This window comes from Paramisgurnus dabryanus, chromosome 22 (genome assembly GCF_030506205.2).
Source record: "Paramisgurnus dabryanus chromosome 22, PD_genome_1.1, whole genome shotgun sequence".
Taxonomy (NCBI): domain Eukaryota; kingdom Metazoa; phylum Chordata; class Actinopteri; order Cypriniformes; family Cobitidae; genus Paramisgurnus; species Paramisgurnus dabryanus.
Genome location: NC_133358.1, coordinates 20098347 through 20119775, shown reverse-complemented (window position 1 = coordinate 20119775; position 21429 = coordinate 20098347). Strand labels below are relative to the sequence as shown.

General features: G+C 35.3%; 3 protein-coding genes across 5 annotated transcripts in view; 2 read left to right on the top strand and 1 right to left on the bottom strand.

The window, feature by feature from the left end:
• ctdspla (CTD (carboxy-terminal domain, RNA polymerase II, polypeptide A) small phosphatase-like a) overlaps positions 1–2262 on the top strand; it is a 35181-nt gene extending 32919 nt beyond the window's left edge. For both annotated transcript variants that reach the window (XM_065258127.2, XM_065258126.2), the window contains one exon: positions 1406–2262. In XM_065258127.2, the coding sequence (XP_065114199.1) occupies positions 1406–1531 (126 nt within the window). In that variant the 3' untranslated portion in view covers positions 1532–2262. The remainder of the gene's footprint in view (positions 1–1405) is intronic.
• Positions 1–9039, bottom strand: part of sec22c (SEC22 homolog C, vesicle trafficking protein) — a 108991-nt gene extending 99952 nt beyond the window's left edge. Inside the window, exon 1 of the mRNA XM_073813178.1 lies at positions 8346–9039. Within this exon, the coding sequence (XP_073669279.1) occupies positions 8346–8368 (23 nt within the window). The 5' untranslated portion in view covers positions 8369–9039. The remainder of the gene's footprint in view (positions 1–8345) is intronic.
• vill (villin-like) lies at positions 6236–20241 on the top strand. 2 transcript variants are annotated; one of them, XM_065258122.2, is made up of 20 exons: positions 6236–6361; positions 9424–9532; positions 10457–10531; positions 11403–11596; positions 12328–12436; positions 12529–12639; positions 12719–12924; positions 13449–13527; positions 14022–14120; positions 14367–14520; positions 14607–14707; positions 14792–14929; positions 15229–15387; positions 16913–17092; positions 17468–17613; positions 17689–17833; positions 18106–18294; positions 19227–19286; positions 19469–19690; positions 19815–20241. In XM_065258122.2, the coding sequence occupies exons 2-20, from the start codon at positions 9464–9466 to the stop codon at positions 19926–19928; spliced, it is 2550 nt and encodes an 849-aa protein (XP_065114194.1). In that variant the 5' UTR covers positions 6236–6361; positions 9424–9463; the 3' UTR covers positions 19929–20241. The 2 variants fall into 2 exon arrangements, with proteins under 2 accessions (XP_065114194.1, XP_065114195.1); XM_065258123.2 differs by lacking the exon at positions 19227–19286.
• The last annotated feature ends 1188 nt before the right edge of the window (positions 20242–21429 follow it).

Here is a 21429-nt window from a genome sequence, read left to right as displayed (position 1 = left end):
GTTATAAAAATGTACGGTATGTGGAAAATAATGTGTTTTTTTAACCATAAACCACGCCAACACATTGTATTATACCAAATACACAAAATAACATTGTTTTTCTAGCAATGAAATAGGTGCTTTTTAAAGATATCAAGGTTATTTTTCACAGAATGTTCTCAACATTATGTAGGATAATTTTAAGTACAAAACAGTACATAATAAAAAGGTGGGGTTTTCACCTTTATAATGAAAAAAAAACAAAAACAAATAATACATCCTAGTACAAGAGTACAATGTTTGTCTTTAAAGGAAAACACCACCGTTTTTAAATATTTTACCATGTTCTTACATCAGCTTATATGAATTAATACATGCCTATCTTTGTTCAATGCGTGCACTTAAAGGAGTAGTCCACTTTAAAGATGGGGTCCATTGACTTTTCATAGTAGGAAAAAAAATACTATGGTAAGTCAATGGGCCCCATCTATAAAGTGGACTACTCCTTTAATCTTTGTACAGCGCTTCATGAATGTGTTAGCATTTAGCCTAGCCCCATTCATTCCTATGGCTCCAAACAGGGATGAATTTAGAAGCCACCAAACACTTCCATGTTTTCCCTATTTAAAGACTCTTACATGAGTAGTTACACGAGTAAGTATGGTGGCACAAAATAAAACTTTTGTTTGGAGCCATAGGAATGAATGGGGCTAGCCTAAATGCTAACACATTCAAAAAGCGCTGTACAAAGATTAAAAGTGCACACATTGAAAAAGATGGGTATGTATTATTTCATCTAAGTTGAGGTAAGAGCATAGTAAAATATTGAAAAACGGTGGTGTTTTCCTTTAAAGTGGCCATGGCATGAAAATCTGACTTTTTCCATGTTTAAGTGCTATGATTGGGTCTCCAGTGCTTTTATCAACCTAGAAAATGTGAAAAAGATCAACCCAATAACAAGTTTTGGTAAACAAGCACGTGAAAAAATAGGTAGTTGAAATTTGGTTCTCCTTATGATGTCATAAGGAGCTCTTATTATAATAATACCACCCCTTAATCTGCACTATCCAACCACAGCACTGCCATTTAGTGCAGAGAAAAGCACATTTGAGTTTTAATTGCAACAAACCACCATCATTGTGATTGAATTTCATCAGCTCATTTGCATTTTAAAGGACACACCCAAAACGGCACATTTTTGCACACACCTACAAAGTGGCAATTTTAACATGCTATAATAAATTATCTATATGGTATTTTGTGCTAAAACTTCACATATGTGCTCTGGGGACACCTTGACATCCTAAAAAAAGTATTGTGCCATGGGCCCTTTAATGTCATTATGATAGTCAATTGGTTATCTCTCTAGTACCACCTCGCCTAAACAGTTGCTTGACCTTGGTTGTGATGCTGTTTGTGTTTCCAGGTGCCGGTTCAGTCGTGGTTCGACGACATGAGTGACACAGAGCTGCTGGATTTACTGCCACTGTTTGAAGGTCTGAGCCGAGAGACGGAGATATACAGCGTGTTACAGAGCCTGAGGTCCAGGTAGCATACGGATCCAGCATCACACAATTGTAAAACACCCTCGTCTCAGGCCAAATCATCTCTGGCCTCTAGAGGACAGCAGTCATCCAGCAAATCAGTAAAGAGATCTGTCCGAAACACACACACAGACCAGAGATGAGACCACTCCCTCTGATGTCTGCTCTCAATGGACCAATCATATTCCTTGGCTGGCAAATAGATACAGTACACTCTTTTATATTAAAAAATCAGAGTTTATTATCCTTGACATACAGTTTGTTTACCAGGAAAAACAACACGCTGTTTCTGGATGGGTGAAAGGAACTTTTGAACTCTGTTCAGGCTATGCAGGCAGTCTCTCCGCAGCATTGGTAGTACTACTAACAACTGTGACTTTTTCCTCCTACCAAATGAAGTGCCTTGACTGTTGTTTTTATGAGGACACAAATGCGTTTTTTGTATGCTGCATATTTGCAATGAGTTTGAAACCTTTAAACAGACACTTACTGTAAGACCAAGGCAAAATGTGAGTCAAAATTTCCGAAGGCGTTTCAGCTGTGTCTTCAATGGACTGAATTCTAGTGTGTAATGGCAAAATACGATGCCGTTATTTTCATCTTCGGCCTTTGAAAATATAGCATACATGTATAAGCGTTGTGTGGGTTGCATCTATTACCCAGTTGTGATTTGAAGAAAAGGCTAATGTTAATCAACAATCCAATACGTCAGGAACTGAAATAAAAGATGCAAACAATATCAAGAATGGCTCAATGTTTGTGTCTGTTCAAAACCGGTAACGTTGGTGTGCAATACACATCTAAAGAGATGCTGGGAAATTATGAGAAGACTACATTGACCTACAGTGCAGTACTGTTTTCTTAAGTAATGGAGTGCCTGATATGGGCTGTGTAAAGTGTAGTTAATAAGCAAACTTTTAGCATTAGTTTTGCATGATTTGGCATGAACTTTAGGCTGTTCACTTACTAAGTAAGAGCCACCAAGAACTAAATCCATTTTGAGTCATTTTGAAGTGGAAACAAGCTGATATTTTTATGTGGTAGATGTTGGCTGTACACTTACATGAGAAGAATTTTATGATTCATTGTCCTTGGAGTCGTTGAAGGGTAAGAATTGATTTTTTTATTAATATTTCACATTTTAGTTTACACTGTAAAAATCACAATGTGTTATGTCTACAAATTACTTTGTTTGTGTAACCTAATCACTTAAAAAATTGTCAAAATATGTAGCTGTCACTGGGGCGGTACCCTTTTAAAAACTACAGCTTTGCGTCTAAAGAGTTCATATTAGTACCTCATATTGGTACCAAAGAAAGCCTATTAGTACATCAAAGGTTATATGTATACAAATTTTCACCTAAATGACACATAAGGACCTTTTTAAAGGGTAATGTTTGGTTGAAGTTATAATTTTATAGTAGATATTAGCAGTTGATCAGTTTTGGGTTACATAATGTATATTATAATGCTTGCTGTAAGACCTTCATACATGAAGTAAGTCACTGGTCTCAATTATTAACTTACACATTTCCAAATATGGTACCATCCAGAAGCCTTTGTGTATCACATGACCTTCAGCACAGTGACTTACGTGTTTTACCTCACAGAGATGAAATCTGTCCTCTGTGTGTTTAGGAGTATAAAATTACATTTTGATTTTTGGGTACAGGCAGGGCTGTTTGCCTAAGGTGTCTTTGGGAGGGACTGCCACATGCTCGCCCAGCTGAATATGAGCTCTTATATGTTGAGCTGCTCTGGTGGGAATGAGTCATGTGTGTTTGTTTTAGTATTGTCATTGATGTTTGTCTCTCTCTTTTTCTCTCTCTCTCTCTGTGTGTGCTGTGTTATGGTGTTGGTGAGAGAACTCGGAAAAATCTCTATTTGTATATTACACAGCAGAACCAGCATGCTTATTTGAGCATTAATGCTAAAACCCAGTGTATACTGCCAACATATTGTTTTGGGCAGGTTAGTGTTGCTTCACACCCAAAATACGCTTTATGATTTATTATTATGTATTCATTTATTATCATGTATTAGTTTTGTATTATTTATTCATTTATTATTATGTATTAAAGTATAGTTATATATTATTTTATTATTATTTATAAATGTATTATTATTATTGATGAATTTATTATTATATATTGACATACACCTTTATTCAAAGCAACTTAGAAATGAGAAACACGACACCTGCTTACGAGATGACAAAACCATCTTCCTGTTTAATTTAGTATAACATTCTTTTGTTTGCTAGGATCTTACGTCATTTTGCGTTCAAGCTCATTCAAACTAACCCTCCCCTCCTTATGTCCATTGTGATTATGATTTAGTTTGACGTTTCATTACTAAATGATTTAAAGGTGCTGTAGAATGTAAAATTGTAGGCATAGATGAATAATAAGGTCTGTACATGGTAATGACATATCATGAACCTCAAACACGATAGTTTTTTTCTTCTTATGTAAACCTAATTCATGCAAAAGAGAGCTGGAAAACAAGCCAATCCCAACATTAGACCAACTGTGACATTACAGTCGTGATTTACGCCCCCAACATTAAAGGGATACTCCACTTTTTATTAAATGTGCTCATTTTCCAGCTCCCCTAAACATTTGGTTCTTACCGTTTTGGAATCCATTCAGCTGATCTGGCGCTAGCACTTTTAGCATAGCTTAGCACAATCCATTGAATCTGATTAGACCATTAGCATCGCGCTCAAAAATAACCAAAGAGTTTGAATATTTTTCCTATTTAAAACTTCACTCTTCCGTAGTTACATCGTAAGACAGACGGAAAATAAAAAGTTGATATTACGTAGTGCACGAAAATAGTCCCCTGCTATTAAAAGATACTAAGGGGACTATTTTTGGGCACTACGTAATATTATTGCACCAGCTGCAACCATGTTACGGCAGCAAAGTCGTTGATTATTACGCCAGAATGAGAGTATAGTTCTTAGCCATATATGCCTAGGAAACGCAACTTTTAATTTTCCATTGATCTTAGTACACGATGTAACTACAGAAGAGTCAAGTTTTAAATAGGAAAAATATCCAAACTCTTTAGTTATGTTTGAGCACGATGCTAATGGTCTTATCAGATTCCAAGGAATGTGCTAAGCTATGCTAAAAGTGATGCCACCAGACCCGGAGATCAGCTGAATAGATTCCAAAACTGTAAGAATCAAATGTTTAACTCTAGGGGAGCTGGAAAATGAGCATATATTTTTTTGTGTCCCTTTAAATTACCCATTAAATTAAGTACAATGTGGTTACAATGCTAAAAACAAAGTTGTGACTGCTGAGTACTGCTATATGCTAGCCTTTAGGTTAAAGTTCTACAATTGACGTTACAGTTACATTTTGCAGGTCCATACTGAAAAAACACAAACTTACCACTCAACGTCCATTAACAATCTCCAAACAATTGATTATTCCTCAAATTAACCTTCATCTGATACAGGCTCAAACATAAGGTCTGTTTACACACACACAGAGCTACTGAAAGAAGCTGCTCTGAGAAACAGCCAATCAGAGCACAGCTCAAAATTATTATTCATGACCCTTTCAAATAAGGTAATAACGGACCATTTCATTTTAAGGACAGATCCTAGGGTTGATGGACATGTAAAAACGTTTCTGGATAATTTTTGCACTGTATAAACTAGTCACATACCGTCTATGTAGATATCATTTTAACAGATTATTTCAATGCATTCTTTGGCACCTTTAAAACATAATTCAGTTTCTTTATTTGGAAAAAATACACCCCTAAAAACAAAACTGGTTTACGATGCGAGAAGAACTGAAATGATTCTTTTAAGAAATAAATGATTCTTCTGAATCTTTGACTGAATGATTCTTCAAGGAACCAAAATGATTCTTCCATGGCATCGCTGTGAACACCCTTTGTAGCACCCTTATTTAAAAAAAATTTAAGGATGAGAAGCACAACATCACTTTTAAGAATTAAGGTGCTTCACAATGTCATAGAAGAACCATTTGGACTGAATGGTTTCATAAAGAACCTTTAACATCTGAAGCATTCTGGCCTGTAATTAAAACGAAGTATAAAACTTTAATGAAGCACCTCTTTGCCACTTATATTATTTGTAAGGAGTCGATGGACCGTATGAACCCTCTGATATCTATCCAGGAGTTTCTCATTCGATCCGCCTTTCCATGCTGAAGTTAAAGACATTAATCAATGTCTCATTTCTTGGACTTTCTTCATTGTGTTTGTGTGACACTCCCATCTCCAAGATGGAGAAAGTGGAGACAGAGAGTCGATGTGTATAGAATCAGACTTAATTCTCTCTACCAACTGGAAAGCTTGTTGTTTATTACCCAAAGAAAATATGCCAAATGGAGGAGATTTTCCTAATGCAAAGTTTGCTTCCTCATTCATATTTCATATCTGCTCACTTTTACGTAACCAGTTAAAACTAACACTGAAGACAAAAGTTTTTATCATGCAAATAAATTGTAGTATCAGCTTATTATTTTTTAAGTATTCCCTGGAAAACATTTAAATTTGTAATAATAAGTAACCCAATTAAAAATATTTATCTCCTTTTAGGGTCATTCTAGAATTACAGAAAAGACAAACACATCTACTGTTATCCTTTATTTGTAGTTCAGGGGAACAGGTCTTGTCCATATAAAGTCTTGTGTGAGTATTGAGGTGTGTTTTCACCTGTAGGGCTGGACATATACAGTACAAGCCCATCCCTGTACAACACACACTGAGGAAATCCAGAGGCCAGAGGATTTCTCATAATTCATTAATACATTACTGACGTGAACAATACCTCTGCCTGGGACGTACAGGTAAGTGATTACGATTATAAACTTCAATTGTTATGCTGCATTGTTTATTTTATGTGATTGTACACTAATATTTTAAAACGTTACACTGTTAGAAAAAAATTGTCAAATGATGTGCCCCAGTACAATTTTTAAATGTGCTATTATGTATGGTACCAGTATAAGGGTTCTAATATTAACTCTCGGAAAAAGTTACTGCCCCAGTGACAGCTGTGGTCCATATTTTGACAATTTTGTCTGACAGTGTAGATAATAGTGGGTATGGCGTGTACAAACACAGGAATTGGCTATAAAAGCTAAGCATTTAGGTGCATATTTTGCTGCTCATAAACTTCATATCTCATCCGTTAGTGAGTCTTTCATTTGCAATACAAACATTATTGCCTCAGGCGTGTTCTTTGTTGAGAAATTTACCCCTTTGTGTTTATTATGTGCTGGATAGTTGTTTAGTAATGCGGAATAAATGTGGAATAAATTCTTAGAAATGGTCAGGCTCCCTCTGGGAAATATGAGACTAAGCCGTGGTATTCATTAAAACACTGGGCTGACTATTGTTTGGAAAGCTTTGTCAATAGACAGATTAATTCAAAGGAAAACCAGTTATACAGGACACTAATCACGCAAAAATGATTAGATAGGCAATGTTTGTAAAGTTTTTTTTTATTTGAGTGATGTTTGTCCGTGTAATCAGATAGTTAAATTCATTCAGATCATCTATCAATGAAAATATTGCAGTTTATTAATATTCTTAAGACCAAAAGACAATCGTTTTCTGACGGCCATATCTCATTTTTTTCATACATTTTAATAAAACAGATAAGGTTTGTTTGTGAAGCATTTAATACTTATTATTAAATCACTTGTTTAGTTTATCAATACTTTATTATTAATATTATGCTTCATGTCAAGCCCTTGCTACTTTAGAAACCTAAATAGCTCATGCAATATGTATATCAGTATTTCTGTTTGCATGACTATATCTGACCTGTCATAGCGTTATATACTGGAAGTATTTAAATGAAGGGTGGGGTCCACTACAGCCTGCTGGATGTGTTATAGTGTTATCTTCCTTGTATTCATACTCCACCCTCCTCAGTACTTCAGTCAATACTCCTGCAGTTTCTTAGCAACAGCTGGGCTGTAATAATGAAAGGTCAGCTTTTTCCTCACACTTAACATTGGAGTTTATGGGAGGGGATTGGTCGCTGATGTGTAGTTAATGCTTGTTTGTTTGTAACGCATCATTTATTTGTGGGTTATTCGTCTGGATAAGAATTCGCTTTGTAAGATCATTTTAAAGTTATGCCTGAAGCAGACGATGAAGAAGATATTTTTGTTGTCATATGATTCGATTTTGCATTACGTTTCCACATAGTGTTTAATCTTAAATAATTTTTTTGGCAAATTTTGGTATCGCTTAGCAGCTTTTGTGTTTGCTGAGTGCATTATGAGATCTTCTTTAATGTGACATCCATTTGTTGCCATGGTGCTGGGTGGCATCGCGTATAAGTGGTACATAATCTCTGGAGAAAGATAAACCTTCTCGTTTCCCTTCATCATCCTTTCAGAAAACATCTGTTCTTTGTCACATACGTGTATGATTCTTGCATAAGATTTTTGTTTTGGCAAGAACGCCTCTGGGTATACTTCAGACTGGCAAGGATTTATAATCTATGCTATAATTTTTTGTATGTTTAAAAGCTACTTTGTATATATTTTTAAATCTTTTTATTGTAAGCTCTTAAGTGTTTAGTTTGGAATTAAAAAGGAATAAATACAAATTGAAAAATCATTTACTCACCTTCAAATTGTTACAAACCTTTATAAATATGTTATGCTGAAGGAAAATATTTGTAATCAAGCAGAAAAAAGGAGCATACTATGGTGCTCCAAAACAGTTTGGTTACAAACATTGCTCAAAATATCTTCCTTTGTGTTCAGCAGGACAATAACATTTATTCAGGTTTGTAAAACAACTTTTGGTGACTAAATGTTGACCTTTAACTTCATTGTTTATTGGCTTATTAAGCAATATTACACAAGCGGAGTGAATAATGTCCCAGTTGTCCTGAATATCACTGTTTGAAATCAGGTCAGATCCGACTGAAAGAACTGTAACTGTTTTATTTGTGTTTTATATTACCCAAAATGATTTCATTATATTTTTTATTTAAGAATTTGGTAACACTTTTTTCAGTGTTTTTTTTACATGTAATTACTGCAGTAATAACAATACGTTACACATAAATATATGCAACTAATCCTAAAGCAAACCCTTATGTTGCGTTTACACCAGCCGCGGTAGGAGCGGCAAAAACGTGCTATTTGCGCGTAGTTGGACGCTTGAACATTTGAGTTCACTTGCTTCATTCGCGCGTGAAATTCTAGTCATTTGAGAAATTCACGTGGAAATCCGCATCATGGGAGGGGATCGTGCAACTCCGCTTGCTTTCTGTAATCACGTCACTACTACAGCAAGGTCCTGATTGGTTAACGCTGTGCGGAAATCCGCCGAAGTTAAGATTTTAGAAATTCGCGTGTTTCCCGCAGCAATGCTCAATTTGCAGGATAATAATCCACGTGTAATCGCGTCTTTGCATTGACTTAAAATGTAAATCACCCGCGCTTGCCGCCTCTACCGCGGCTGGTGTAAACGCAGCATTACAGCAAGTAAATGTTGTTTCTCATTATTACTCAGTACTTAAAGGTGTTTTGTGGATCTCTTGTAAGAAATTCAATATAATATACATAACTATATTATCAGTGGTGTATAAAGACCTTACATAATGAACTGTATTATTTTTATTACATTAGAATGAGCAATTTTAATCTACATACACCGCGGGTCCCCTTACATGGAAGTCACAAAGGAGCCCTACACAGACAAACTGTTTTACAGAGCACATTTTGTCCCTATATTGTCTCAGACGATGATGTGTTTGTCTTGTGGTGGCTAACGTAACTTCTCTATGCGTTTCCAAAAGGAGGGGTGAGCTGTGGACTGAACCGTTAAGACTGAGTTGTTATTGTTGTTCATTGCATTGTTGATTTCTGTTTTCATTTAGATAATTAGAGAATTGAGATTTCTTCTCACAATCCAGCAGAATGGCTGATACAAAAAATGTGTTTAAAAGTGTTCTACGAAAACCTGGTCTACAGCTCTGGACTATCAATGTAAGAGGTCACAATTTATTTCTACCACTATTCTTCAGCATTAAAAACATAGCAAGCTGCTATACACTTTTAAATATAAAGGTATTTTAGGGTTCTTGTCGTGCTGTATGGTTTCATAAAGAATCACAAAAGGTACACTCTCAGAAAAAAAGGTACAAATGTTGTATCTCTTTGTCACTTGGACGGTACCTTTTAGAAAGGTCTTAATAAGTACCATTTACATGTAGGTAAAGATATGTATACGTTTAAGGTACCAGTATGTACTGTTTAGGTACAACAGTGTACTGTTTTAAAAAGTACCACACTGTAAAAAAATCCGTAGAAATTACAATGTTATTGCAGCTGGGTTGCCGGTAATTTACCGTAGATTTAAATTTATGTTATTTACTGGCAAGAGTTTGTTCAAAGTTAAATAAATTTTAAATACTAACAAGTCTTTATCTTCACAGAATTAAACTATACAATAACAGTCTCTTGCAAAGCATTCTGGGAACCAGAAATCATCATCAACCTTTTTCAGTTTTTTGCTTCAGATTTTATTTCCCAGAACGTTTTGCTTGATGCTGTTTTTTTAGTTTTACTCTGTAAAGACAAAGACTTGTAAATGTTTAATGTTCATTCAACTTTGAACAAAATTTTGCCAGTAAATAACATAAATTTAAATCGATGGTAAATTACCGGCAACCCAGCTGCAATTTCTACGGATTTTTTTTACAGTGAGTGCACCCCATGTACACTTTTATTATCTGAGAGAAAGGTTACAATAAAAATTTAAGAAGGAAACGATTCTTGTAAGAACCTTTTAATGAAAAGTTGTTTGGGAACCTAAAATGCTACGAAGAACCCTTTCGAGAGGCTTTACTATTAAGTGTATTTTATTTTTTTTATTTTTGTTGTTATTATAAATTATTCTCTTTCCTGTAGAAATTGCAAATGACCCCTGTCCCAGAGCAAGCCTATGGAAATTTCTTTGAGGGTGACTGCTACATTATTATTTATGTGAGTAGCCTGTGAAATAATCCAAATTTCACCAAATGACACTTTTATAAGAAAATGCTTGCTCACTTGTCTTTGGATTCTCCAGGTGACAAAAATCTCCAGGTGTCCCATACTATAAAAATCAACATGATCTCACGGCAAGTCGTGTTATAGTCACGAAACATTTGATTAATTTATTTGTGTCCATGGCACGAAATTCAGCTTTTGTCTTTGTCATGTCACTTTTCTATAAATTTCTATAAATAGTTTTTCGTGTCCGTGGCACGACTTCTTTTCGTTTCATTTTATGTTTTTTTCCCCCCTATTTTTAAATCATTGTCCCTTGGGTTTGGGGTTAGATTTGGGGTTTGGGTTAGGATGTACTTCTACATGTTTTTCTTCCGCTTTTAAAACTATTCTCAACTGGAGTTGGGGTTTGGGTTAGGATGTCAAAAAATGTAACAGAAAGTGATTCTAAACCCAAGCGACAATGGTAAAAAAATAAGAAAAAAAAACAAAAGGAAACTATACATAAAATGAAACGAAAAAAGTCGTGCCACGGATACGGAAAACTATTTATAGAAATTTGTGAGAGTGACACAAAAAAGCCATTCGTGCCCAAAACACGAAAAAACGCTGAATTTCGTGCCATGGACACAAAAAAATGTATCACATTTTTCACGACTATAACTTTCCGTGAGATCAGTCTGATAAAAAAAATGCTGGGTTAAAAATTACCCAATTACCATTTGGTAATTATTAGCTCAGTGGTGTGTTCTGTCCAAGATTGGGCATGGGTTAAAAACAACCCAGCATTTTTTTTTATGTGTGTACTGTGTGTTTTTATTTAATTTTTTTAAAACATGCATTTCACATGTATGATTTTATTCAGGTGAGCAACGACACCACACAATCCACTAACATCCACTATTGGATAGGCAACAGTTCCTCTCAGGATGAGCAGGGGGCAGCAGCCATCTATGTGTCCCAACTGGACGGGTATCTCGGTGGTTCTCCTGTTCAGTACCGAGAGGTTCAGGGATCTGAATCACCGAAATTCAAAAGCTATTTCAAGAATGGCCTCATGTAAGTTAAAACATTGACTTTGGCTTGCCAGATAAGGCTAATTTCCATCTGACTAAAGGCCAATTCACACTGGTCCAACAACAACTAACTCAATTCTAAAGTCTTATTTATTTTGATCCAACAACTGCCAACAGGGGTTTCATACTGACCCAACAGACGTGTTTGTTTGAATTTGAATTTGTCTTAAAGGGGTTATAGTGTAAAAATCTGACTTTTTCCATGTTTAAGTACTATAATTGGGTCCCCAGTGCTTCTATCAACCTAGAAAACATGAAAAAGATCAACCCAGTAACTTACCAGTTTTGGTAAACCACTCTGTGCAAGCATGTAAAAAAATAGATTATTCATATTTCGCCTGTTTTGTGACATAGGTTGCAAGTCTTATTACAATACTACCGCTCCTTAATCTGCACTATCCAACCACGGCACTGCCATTTAGTGCAAAAAATGAATAATCGACAGCACAATTAAGTTTCAATTTCAACAAACCACCATTATGGCGATGCGTGTTTGCATTTCATCAGCTCATTTGCATTTTAAAGGACACACCCAAAAACTGCACTTTTTTGCTCACACCTACAAAGTGTCAATTTTAACATGTTATAATAAATTATCCATCGGGTATTCTGAGCTAAAACTTTACAAACGCACTCAAGGGACACCAAAGATTTATTTGACATCTTAAAAAAATCTCATAAAATGACCCCTTTAACATTCACCTCTATCTCTAGATACAAAAAAGGTGGTGTTGGATCAGGGTTCACGCATGTGGACACCAACGTGTACAGCATTCAGCGTCTGCTCCACGTCAAGGGGACGAAACATGTCACTGCCAAAGAGGTACTGTTAACTGGTACATCTAAATACTAACTATTAACTCTAACCCACTCAACTCTGGGTAATCTGTAGTTGACCATGTTTCTGTTTTGTAGGTGGAGGTGTCATGGAGCAGTTTTAATTTGGGTGACATATTCTTGCTGGACATTGGAAAAGCAATAATACAGTGGAATGGTCCTCAAAGCAACAGACAAGAAAAATTAAAAGTAACAAAATGATTTTTTTTGTTGAGTAGTTAAAGAATAAAATGACAAATTAATTCATATTGGTCTCTCTCCGCTGTAGGCTGTTCTGTTGGCTCAGGACATCAGGGACAGAGAGCGTGGAGGTCGGGCTCAGATTGGTATTATTGAGGGTGGGCAAGAAGACGCTTCTCCTGAGCTCATGAAGGTTATGGTGTCTGTTTTGGGTCAGAAGAGCATTCATCTTAAAGAGGCCATACCCGATGACAAACCAGACCAATACCAGAACTCAAACGTCAAACTGTACCAGTATGAAGATCTATTTTTATCTTTGTGGTTTTGTTCTAAAAAATAGTGCACTGCAAAAAATGATTTTCAAGAAAAAAAATCTTAGTATTTTTGTCTTGTTTTCAGTAAAAATATAAAAAATTCTTAAATTAAGATGCATTTTCTTGATGAGCAAAACGACCCAAAAAAATAAGTCTAGTTTTTAGACAACAAATATACAATCTAAGTGATTTTGTGCATAAAACAAGCAAAAAATCTGCAAATTTTTCTTGAAATTTTCTTCAATTTATAGTGTTTAAGAGAAATGTTCAAGATTTTTTTGCTTACCCCATTGGCAGATTTTTTTTTTTGCTTACCGTATTTTATGCACAAAATCACTTACGTTTAAATTTTTTTTTGGGGTCGTTTTGCTCATGAAGAAAAAGCATCTTAATTTAAGAATTTTTTGATATTTTTACTGAAAACAACACAAAAATACTAAGAAATTTTTTCTTGAAAATAATTTTTTGCAGTGTGCACATTAATTAACACTTAAATTTCTACAGTGTTTCAGATGCCAGCGGTCAGCTCATGGTGCAAGAAGTGGCTGCCAATCCACTGACCCAGGATCTGCTAACCTCCTCTGTGAGACATCTGCCATCACACTCACAATACACTGCAAAAAAAGACTATTTTTGTCTTGTTTTCAATAGAAATATCTAAAAATTCTTAAATCAAAATGTATTTTCTTAATGAGCAAAATGACCTTAGAAATAAAGTCTAGTTTATAGACAAAAAAATCTAAAATTTAAGTAAATTCTAACTTAAAACAAGCAAAAATATCTGCCAATGGGGTGAGAAAAAAATCTAAAAATACGTTTTCTTTTTTTCTTAAACACTTAATTTAAGCAAAATTTTCTCACCCCATTGCCAGATAATTTAGCTTGTTTTAATCACAAATTCACTTAAATTGTAAAGTTTTTGTCTAAAAATTTTGCTCATCAAGAAAATACATCTTAATTGAAGAATTTTTATGTATTTTAACTGAAAACCAGACAAAAATACTAAGAAAGTAATTTTTTGCAGTGTCTACGGCACAATGGTCTGATCTAACTGTTGGTTGTGATGTTTTTCTTTAGGACTGCTTTATATTGGATCAGGGTGGAAGTTCAATAATGGTCTGGAAGGGAAAGAACGCATCAGAGGAAGAAAGACGTTCGGCTATGAGTCGGGCAGTTGTACGTATTTGTAAAATCAACTCTGATGTCCCTAATCTCATAATTAGATTATAAGATAAGATAGCCTGGATTTCACATATAAACAAATAAAACAAGCCCACAGCTTTTTATAACACAGGGGGTCCCACTAATCAGCAAGTGGTCCCACGGAGCTATTAGTGCTTAGGTCCCATCCATAATCCAGCCCTGTCGACACCCAAAATTGATCATTGTTTATAATTTTGCCTTTCAAATATTTTCCATCAGGGTTTTATTAAAGCAAAAAACTACCCACCGAACACTAAGGTGGAAGTTATGAGTGACGGGGGAGAGTCTGCTATGTTCAAACAACTCTTCAAGTCCTGGAAAGAAACGGGTCAAACTCAAGGCATGGGAAAAACCCACTCAGTGGGCAGGATAGGTGATTTACTCATTCAGCATGACTCTTTATGCATCAGTGTTGTGTTTGCATACACACGTGGTTATTCTGTATGTGTACATGTGCAGCTAAAGTCGATCAGGTGAAGTTTGATGTCATGGAGCTCCACGCTCAGCCAAAACTGGCAGCTCAGGAGAGGATGGTGGATGATGCTTCAGGTGAAGTTCAGGTATGATGCACACACGCATAAACACACGAATATGTAAACAGCATAGTTGTGAACTCACAAGCGTCCCATTGTCCTACTGTCTAGATCTATCGGATTGAGCAGCTTGAGCTGAAAGAGGTCAGCCGGAAAACTTACGGACAGTTCTATGGAGGCGATTGTTACCTGGTCCTGTACACCTACAATAGAGCTAATAAACCCCAGTACATCCTCTACATGTGGCAGGTGGGGAGAACGATATACATACACTTTGAGGGTTATGCATCTGAGCCCCTCATGTGAAGAAAAAATATTGGAAATCATCATTTGTGATGAACACAAAGGAAGATTATTTGAGGAATGAGTGTAACCAAACCAATCAGAAGCCCCATTGACTTCCATAATGGGATAAAGAATTATATGGAAGTCAGTGGGACTTCTGAGCGGTACAAACATTTCTTAAAATATCTTCCTTTGTGGAGCCCTTTGTATTTTAGTATATGAGTGTAACATAATTTGAATGACATACAATATGACATGCGCAGGGCCGTCATGCAACACAGGATGAGGTGACAGCGTGTGCATATCAGGCAGTGAATCTGGATAACAAATACAATGGAGCCCCTACACAGGTCAGGGTGGTTATGGGAAAAGAGCCCAAGCACTTTCTGGCCATCTTTAAAGGAAAACTCATCATCTATGAGGTAACCATCACTTCATCCATTTAAAGTAGTAGTAGTGGTTAAGCATTTGCTATCCCATAAGGCATTTGTAGGTCAGAGACAAAACATCACATTTAATTTGATTTTAGTCTCTCTTTTTACGACTACTACAGTATTTTTTGTGCATAGCTTTTTAGGACTATTTTTGAAAGGTTTATGTATGTATCATAATGTATGAATGTATGTGCTGTCTTTCTATTAATAGAGCTTTTGATTTGATGTATGATTTATTTGAATGCATCTGAAATTGTAAATTTTTAAAGGAAAACACCACTGTTTTTCAATATTTTACTATGTTCTTACCTCAATTTAGACGAATTAATACATCCCTATCTTTTTTCAATGTGTGCATTTAATCTTTGTACAGCGCGTTGTGAATGTGTTAGCATTTAGCCTAGCCCCATTCATTCCTTAGGATCCAAACAGGGATGAATTTAGAAGCCACCAAACACTTCCATGTTTACCCTATTTAAAGACTGTTACATGAGTAAGTATGGTGGCATACTTACTGGCGATTTTTAAGCAGAAAAAAAATGAGAACTATATTGTATGGCAGAAGACACAAAAGACCCTCTCACTCAAACATCCGTCAATATTATTGCGCCCGAGGTCGAAGTGCTCTTCTGCCATACAGTATAGTTCTCATTTTTTATAAAGTACTCGAGTAACAGTCTTTAAATAGGGAAAACATGGAAGTGTTTGGTGGCTTCTAGATTCATCCCTGTTTGGATCCTAAGGAATGAATGATCCTAGGCTAAATGCTAACACATTCACAACGCGCTGTACAAAGATTAAATGCACACATTGAAAAAAGATAGGTATGTATTAACTCATCTAAGTTGAGGTAAGAACATAGTAAAATATTGAAAAACTGTGGTGTTTTCCTTTAATGTGACTAAAGTGTCCCAAACCCTTTTTGATCACTGTGTATTTATACACTCTCAGAAATAAAGGTACAAAAGATGTCACTGGGGCGGTACTCTTTCAGAAACTACACTTTTAACATAAAGAGTTTATATTAGTACTTTAAAGGTACATATTTGTACCTAAATTGTACATATTAGATCCTTTTAAAGGGATAGTTCCCCCAAAAATGAAAATTCTGTCATCGTTAACTCACTCTCATGTAGTTACAAACCTGTATAAATTTCTTTGTTTTGATGAACACAAAGGAAGATATTTTAAGAAATGTTCGTCACCAAACCGTTCGTGGACCCCATTTACTTCCATAATATTCTTAATTCCTACTATGGAAGTAATGGGGTCTACGACCTGTTTGGTAACGAACATTTCTCAAAATATCTTCCTTCGTGTTCATCAGGAAAAATAAATTTTTACAGGTTTGTAACTACATGAGAGTGCGTTAATGATGACAGAATTTTAATTTTTGGGTGAACTATCTCTTTAAAATGGTGCCATCCCGTTGATAACTTTTCTACCTTTATTTCTGACCGTTTATCTACAGTATGCACTAGGTATCCACTAATCAATCTTGATGTTTTTTTAGGGCGGGACGGGACGACCAGGTGTGGTAAACCCTAACCCTGGTGCCAGGCTCTTTCAGGTCAGAGGTACACATGAAATGAACACAAAAGCGACAGAGGTGCCAGCCCGAGCCTCTTCTCTAAACACCAATGATGTCTTTCTGCTGAAAACTGATTCAGTTATTTTCCTGTGGTATGGCAAGGCAAGTCTTTCCAAAGAGTCTTTACATCTCTAGAGTAAACCTCAGCACTGCATATAGTATATCATTATTATACAATAGTAGTTAATTTAATTATTTATGTATTATGTTAATATTTAAAACTTTTTAATAATTTACTGTATTATATTTTTTTTAAATTCAGGGTATTGTTGGTTGTTATTATTAATTAATATTATATTATGTCTGGTGTAAGGGTGTAATATTTAGATGTAAGGGCCTATTTATTACTATAGTGAAATTTGACTTGTAAAAAGATTTTAGAACATTTATAGTAGAAAAAAATACAATTAAAACAAGTTTCGTAGATTATAAGGCGTCCTCACTAAAAAATCTATGCTATGCTGGTGTGTTTCACAGGGTTGCAATGGTGATGAGAGGGAGATGGGGAAAACCGTAGCCGAACTGCTTTCTCAGCAGGATAAGCAGATAGTGATGGAAGGGCAGGAACCAGCTGCGTTCTGGGTGGCTTTGGGAGGAAAAGGTCCATATGCCAGTGACAAGAGGTACTGACACAAATCATGACCTCACAATCCCACATTTTAATTCAGTTAATCATGTGATCATTTCCGCATTTCCAGACTGGAAAAAGACGACACACTTCACGCTCCACGCCTGTTTGAATGCTCCAATCAGACGGGACGATTCCTCATGACGGAAGTGGCTGACTTCACACAGGACGACCTGGATGAAGATGATGTCATGCTGTTAGACACCTGGGAGGAGGTGGGTTGTGTTTGATCAGCCAGGCTCTGTCTGATTCTTTTGCATGTGGCTGTGGTAAAGTGGTGACGGTGGTCTGGGCTATGCAAAACTTGCAAAGAAAAATAAAGCAAACAACAATTTTGCTCTATTTAGTTTTGAGTATTAAGTTACGCTCTAAAAATGCTGAATTGTTTCAACCCATGGTTGGATAAAATATGCACAAACTCAACTGTTGGGTTAAATTAACCTAAATAATTTCAACATTACTCATGAGCAGCTCTCATCTCCTTCAGATTTTCCTCTGGATTGGCAATTCGTCCAACCAGTATGAGACTCAGGAAGCCAACAGCAGTGCAGTGGAATATCTTAAAACGCACCCTGCAGGTCGAGACCCCGGGACCCCGATTATCTCCGTTAAACAGGGCTATGAGCCACCCACCTTCACAGGCTGGTTTAATGCTTGGGATCCTCACAAGTGGAGCGTGAGTCGAACATCTACACATTTTGGGCACTAGGGGGCAGCAATGAATGACATAAATTTACTAACCTGCCAAATCAATCTGTACTTTGCAACTTAAAAAAAAGTTGTGATTTTTTTTTATAAATTAACATGTTTCTATTTATCATAATATAAATGATACATCAAAAATCATTTACCAGAACTGTTTTGTAATCTTTAATCAGACTGTTATATAACGTGCTACCACTCTGATACGACTTACCTTTTCACCTTCGTCACGTAACTTATGCGGGGAAATTATGTTAATAATTAATAACTTAATAAATTAATAATAATTAATCAATAAATGGTTGAAGGCGTTTAAAATTACTCATGACCGCATTACACAAGTATTACTGCGCTACTGCATCTGTGTTGCTTAGCAGCCACTTTGGTTTCCGAGGAACTACATTGCATGGCGGCGGAGGAGTAATATTTGTGTCATTACGTATGACCGCATTACATCAGTATGCTATTACTGCGCCACTGCGCAGATTATAATAAACTTTTATATATATATATATATATATATATATATATATATATATATATATATATATATATATATATATATATATATAAAATATAATATAATCTATCTATCTATAATATATCAATTTAGAAGTTCTTGTGATCATCTAAAACTCAAATAATGTTCCCTCATCCCTAGAAAAACTGTGAATTGAAAGACCCACTTTTCCCAGTCCAACTAATGCTGGATGGATAACGTTAACATACATTTCAACTTTGCCTTTATTTTGTTACTTAATATTTCTTAACTGCATATGTTACTTTATGGAATAATAATAGTTTGCTTTTTCCTGTGACCTCATCACGATACGTAAATGTTATAAAACAAAAACAATTGAAAATTCTTTTTCAGTTTAGTTAAAGACTTTATAAACTCTATTGCAGGGTGGCCTTTCATACGAGGAGATGAAAAGCCAGCTGGGTGATGTTTCACAAATCACTGTGGTAAAAAATCCTTCCCCATACTGATTAAATACTAAAGCTTGCCATACTAATATGCATTTTATACTAATCACTCACATTAAATCAAACTGATTAATCAAGGCTAATTACTGTACAATACATATATTAATATGATCCACCTGTCCATATCAAAGGAACTAACATGGCAATTTCATTCCCTGTAGAGTGTTAACAACATAGACCTGAATAAGAAGTCAGGAGGAGGAGCAGGGAGCTACAGCGCTCCTGGAGGCCCAGGAAATATAAAGCCCATTAACCAGAAGACACAGTCATCCAGCTCCAGTGCACAAAATAATGGAAAGCTTTCTGGTCCAGTGAACTCTGAGCAACTACTTAATAAAACCCCTGGTCAACTTCCTCCAGGAGTGGACCCTGACAAACGAGAGGTGGGTTTTAGTTTAGTATAGTTTCATATTATAGTTACTCACCACCATACATGATTCACTTTGTTATGTTATCATATGAGGTGTTTATTATAAATCATTTTCTCCCACACTGTGTTTATTTCAGGTCTATTTGTCTGATGCAGACTTTGAGAGTCTCCTCGGCTGCACACGTAACGATTTCCAACGACTGCCTAAATGGCGCCAGAATGATCTTAAAAAGAAAGCAGGACTGTTTTGAGAACGATGTTATTATATAAATCAAATATTCACACCTGTTTGTTGGACACTTTTGGTAGCATGGGAAAGACTGGGAAACTGTTACTTTTATGAGAATTTCATTTCCCAGGCTTTGAAGTGCATTCATAAATATTTCTCCTTCTTTCAAAAGCTGAGGTTTAAACAATGATATGCCATAATAGAAATGTTTTGTAAATATCTTTATACTTAAATAAGAACGCCAATCCTTAATACAATGATGATTATGTCTCTTCTTACAATGCATTTATCTTGTATAGTGTACTAATAAAAATGCTTAGACATGCTTAGAACAATTTGAGATGTTTTATTGAGATTATTATTTAATAAACTTAGAAGTTTGTCACAGCATTTTAGAAATGTCAGTAAAGCTGGTTCTTCTGTGTAGTGAACATCACTTTAAGACACGAGAAACCGATGTTACGGCTTGATTCATAGTCAGTGCAACAACTGCTCTCTAAGGCACATTAGATAAATTAACATGAACAAAAAAAGAAATATTTTTTATAAAATGAATAGCAACAATTCCTTGTACCAAAATGAATACAAAAACCTAAATATAAAACACCTTAACAAAAATAGAAATCATTTATATGTATGTAAATTCATGTTACAGTATACATATTTGTAGTGCAACTCTCCAACAGATTAAATTATTACCATTAAAAGATTAGGATTAAATTATTTATCCATACATACTGTAGAGAAAACATTAAGAAACTTAAGGAAAGCACCAAAATGTCCATCATTTTATGTAAATTATGTTGTTATTTTAAGCAATATAGTCAGCTTGAGTTAGATTCTGAACTTACAACCAAACAAATCCATTGTTAAGTAAAGGTCAATACATAATGTAAAAGTCACATTAACATTTACAATTTAACAGCTTACACATTTCACAGATACACACCACACGAATGCTAGTGTTATGATCAATGCTCCCCTTTTAAAAAATATAAGCCCGGTTTTACAGACAAAGCTTAAGTCTAGTCCTAGACTAAATTGCATGTTTGATGTGTCTCCACTGAAAATATATTTTTTCACAGACAGATCTTAAAATAAGCTTTGATTCGTCTCAAGATACACACTAGTAACGTCTAAGGCATGTTTAATAAAAATGCTTAAACATCTTAATTTAGCTAAGACTACGTCCTGGCTTTAGCTAAGGCTTGTCTGTAAAACCAGGCCATAAAGTTTTAATGATGTATAATTGAAGTCTTGTAGGTAATGTTTGGGAAAACTCAACTTTCATACAAACAAAGAAATAATATACAAACACTGATTTAAAATACTATGTTCGATCATGTTCATGTAAAGAGGCATCAGTGTAGTATTTTTTCAAATACTTAAAACATTAACAATTTTAAAGAAAGCAGTTTTGGGTTAAATAATATCTTATTGACTTTTAGTTTTCCTTTAAACACTAAATAATTAAAAACACTAATGTTCAAAAGACTAAAAGTAGTACACTACTGATTGAGACA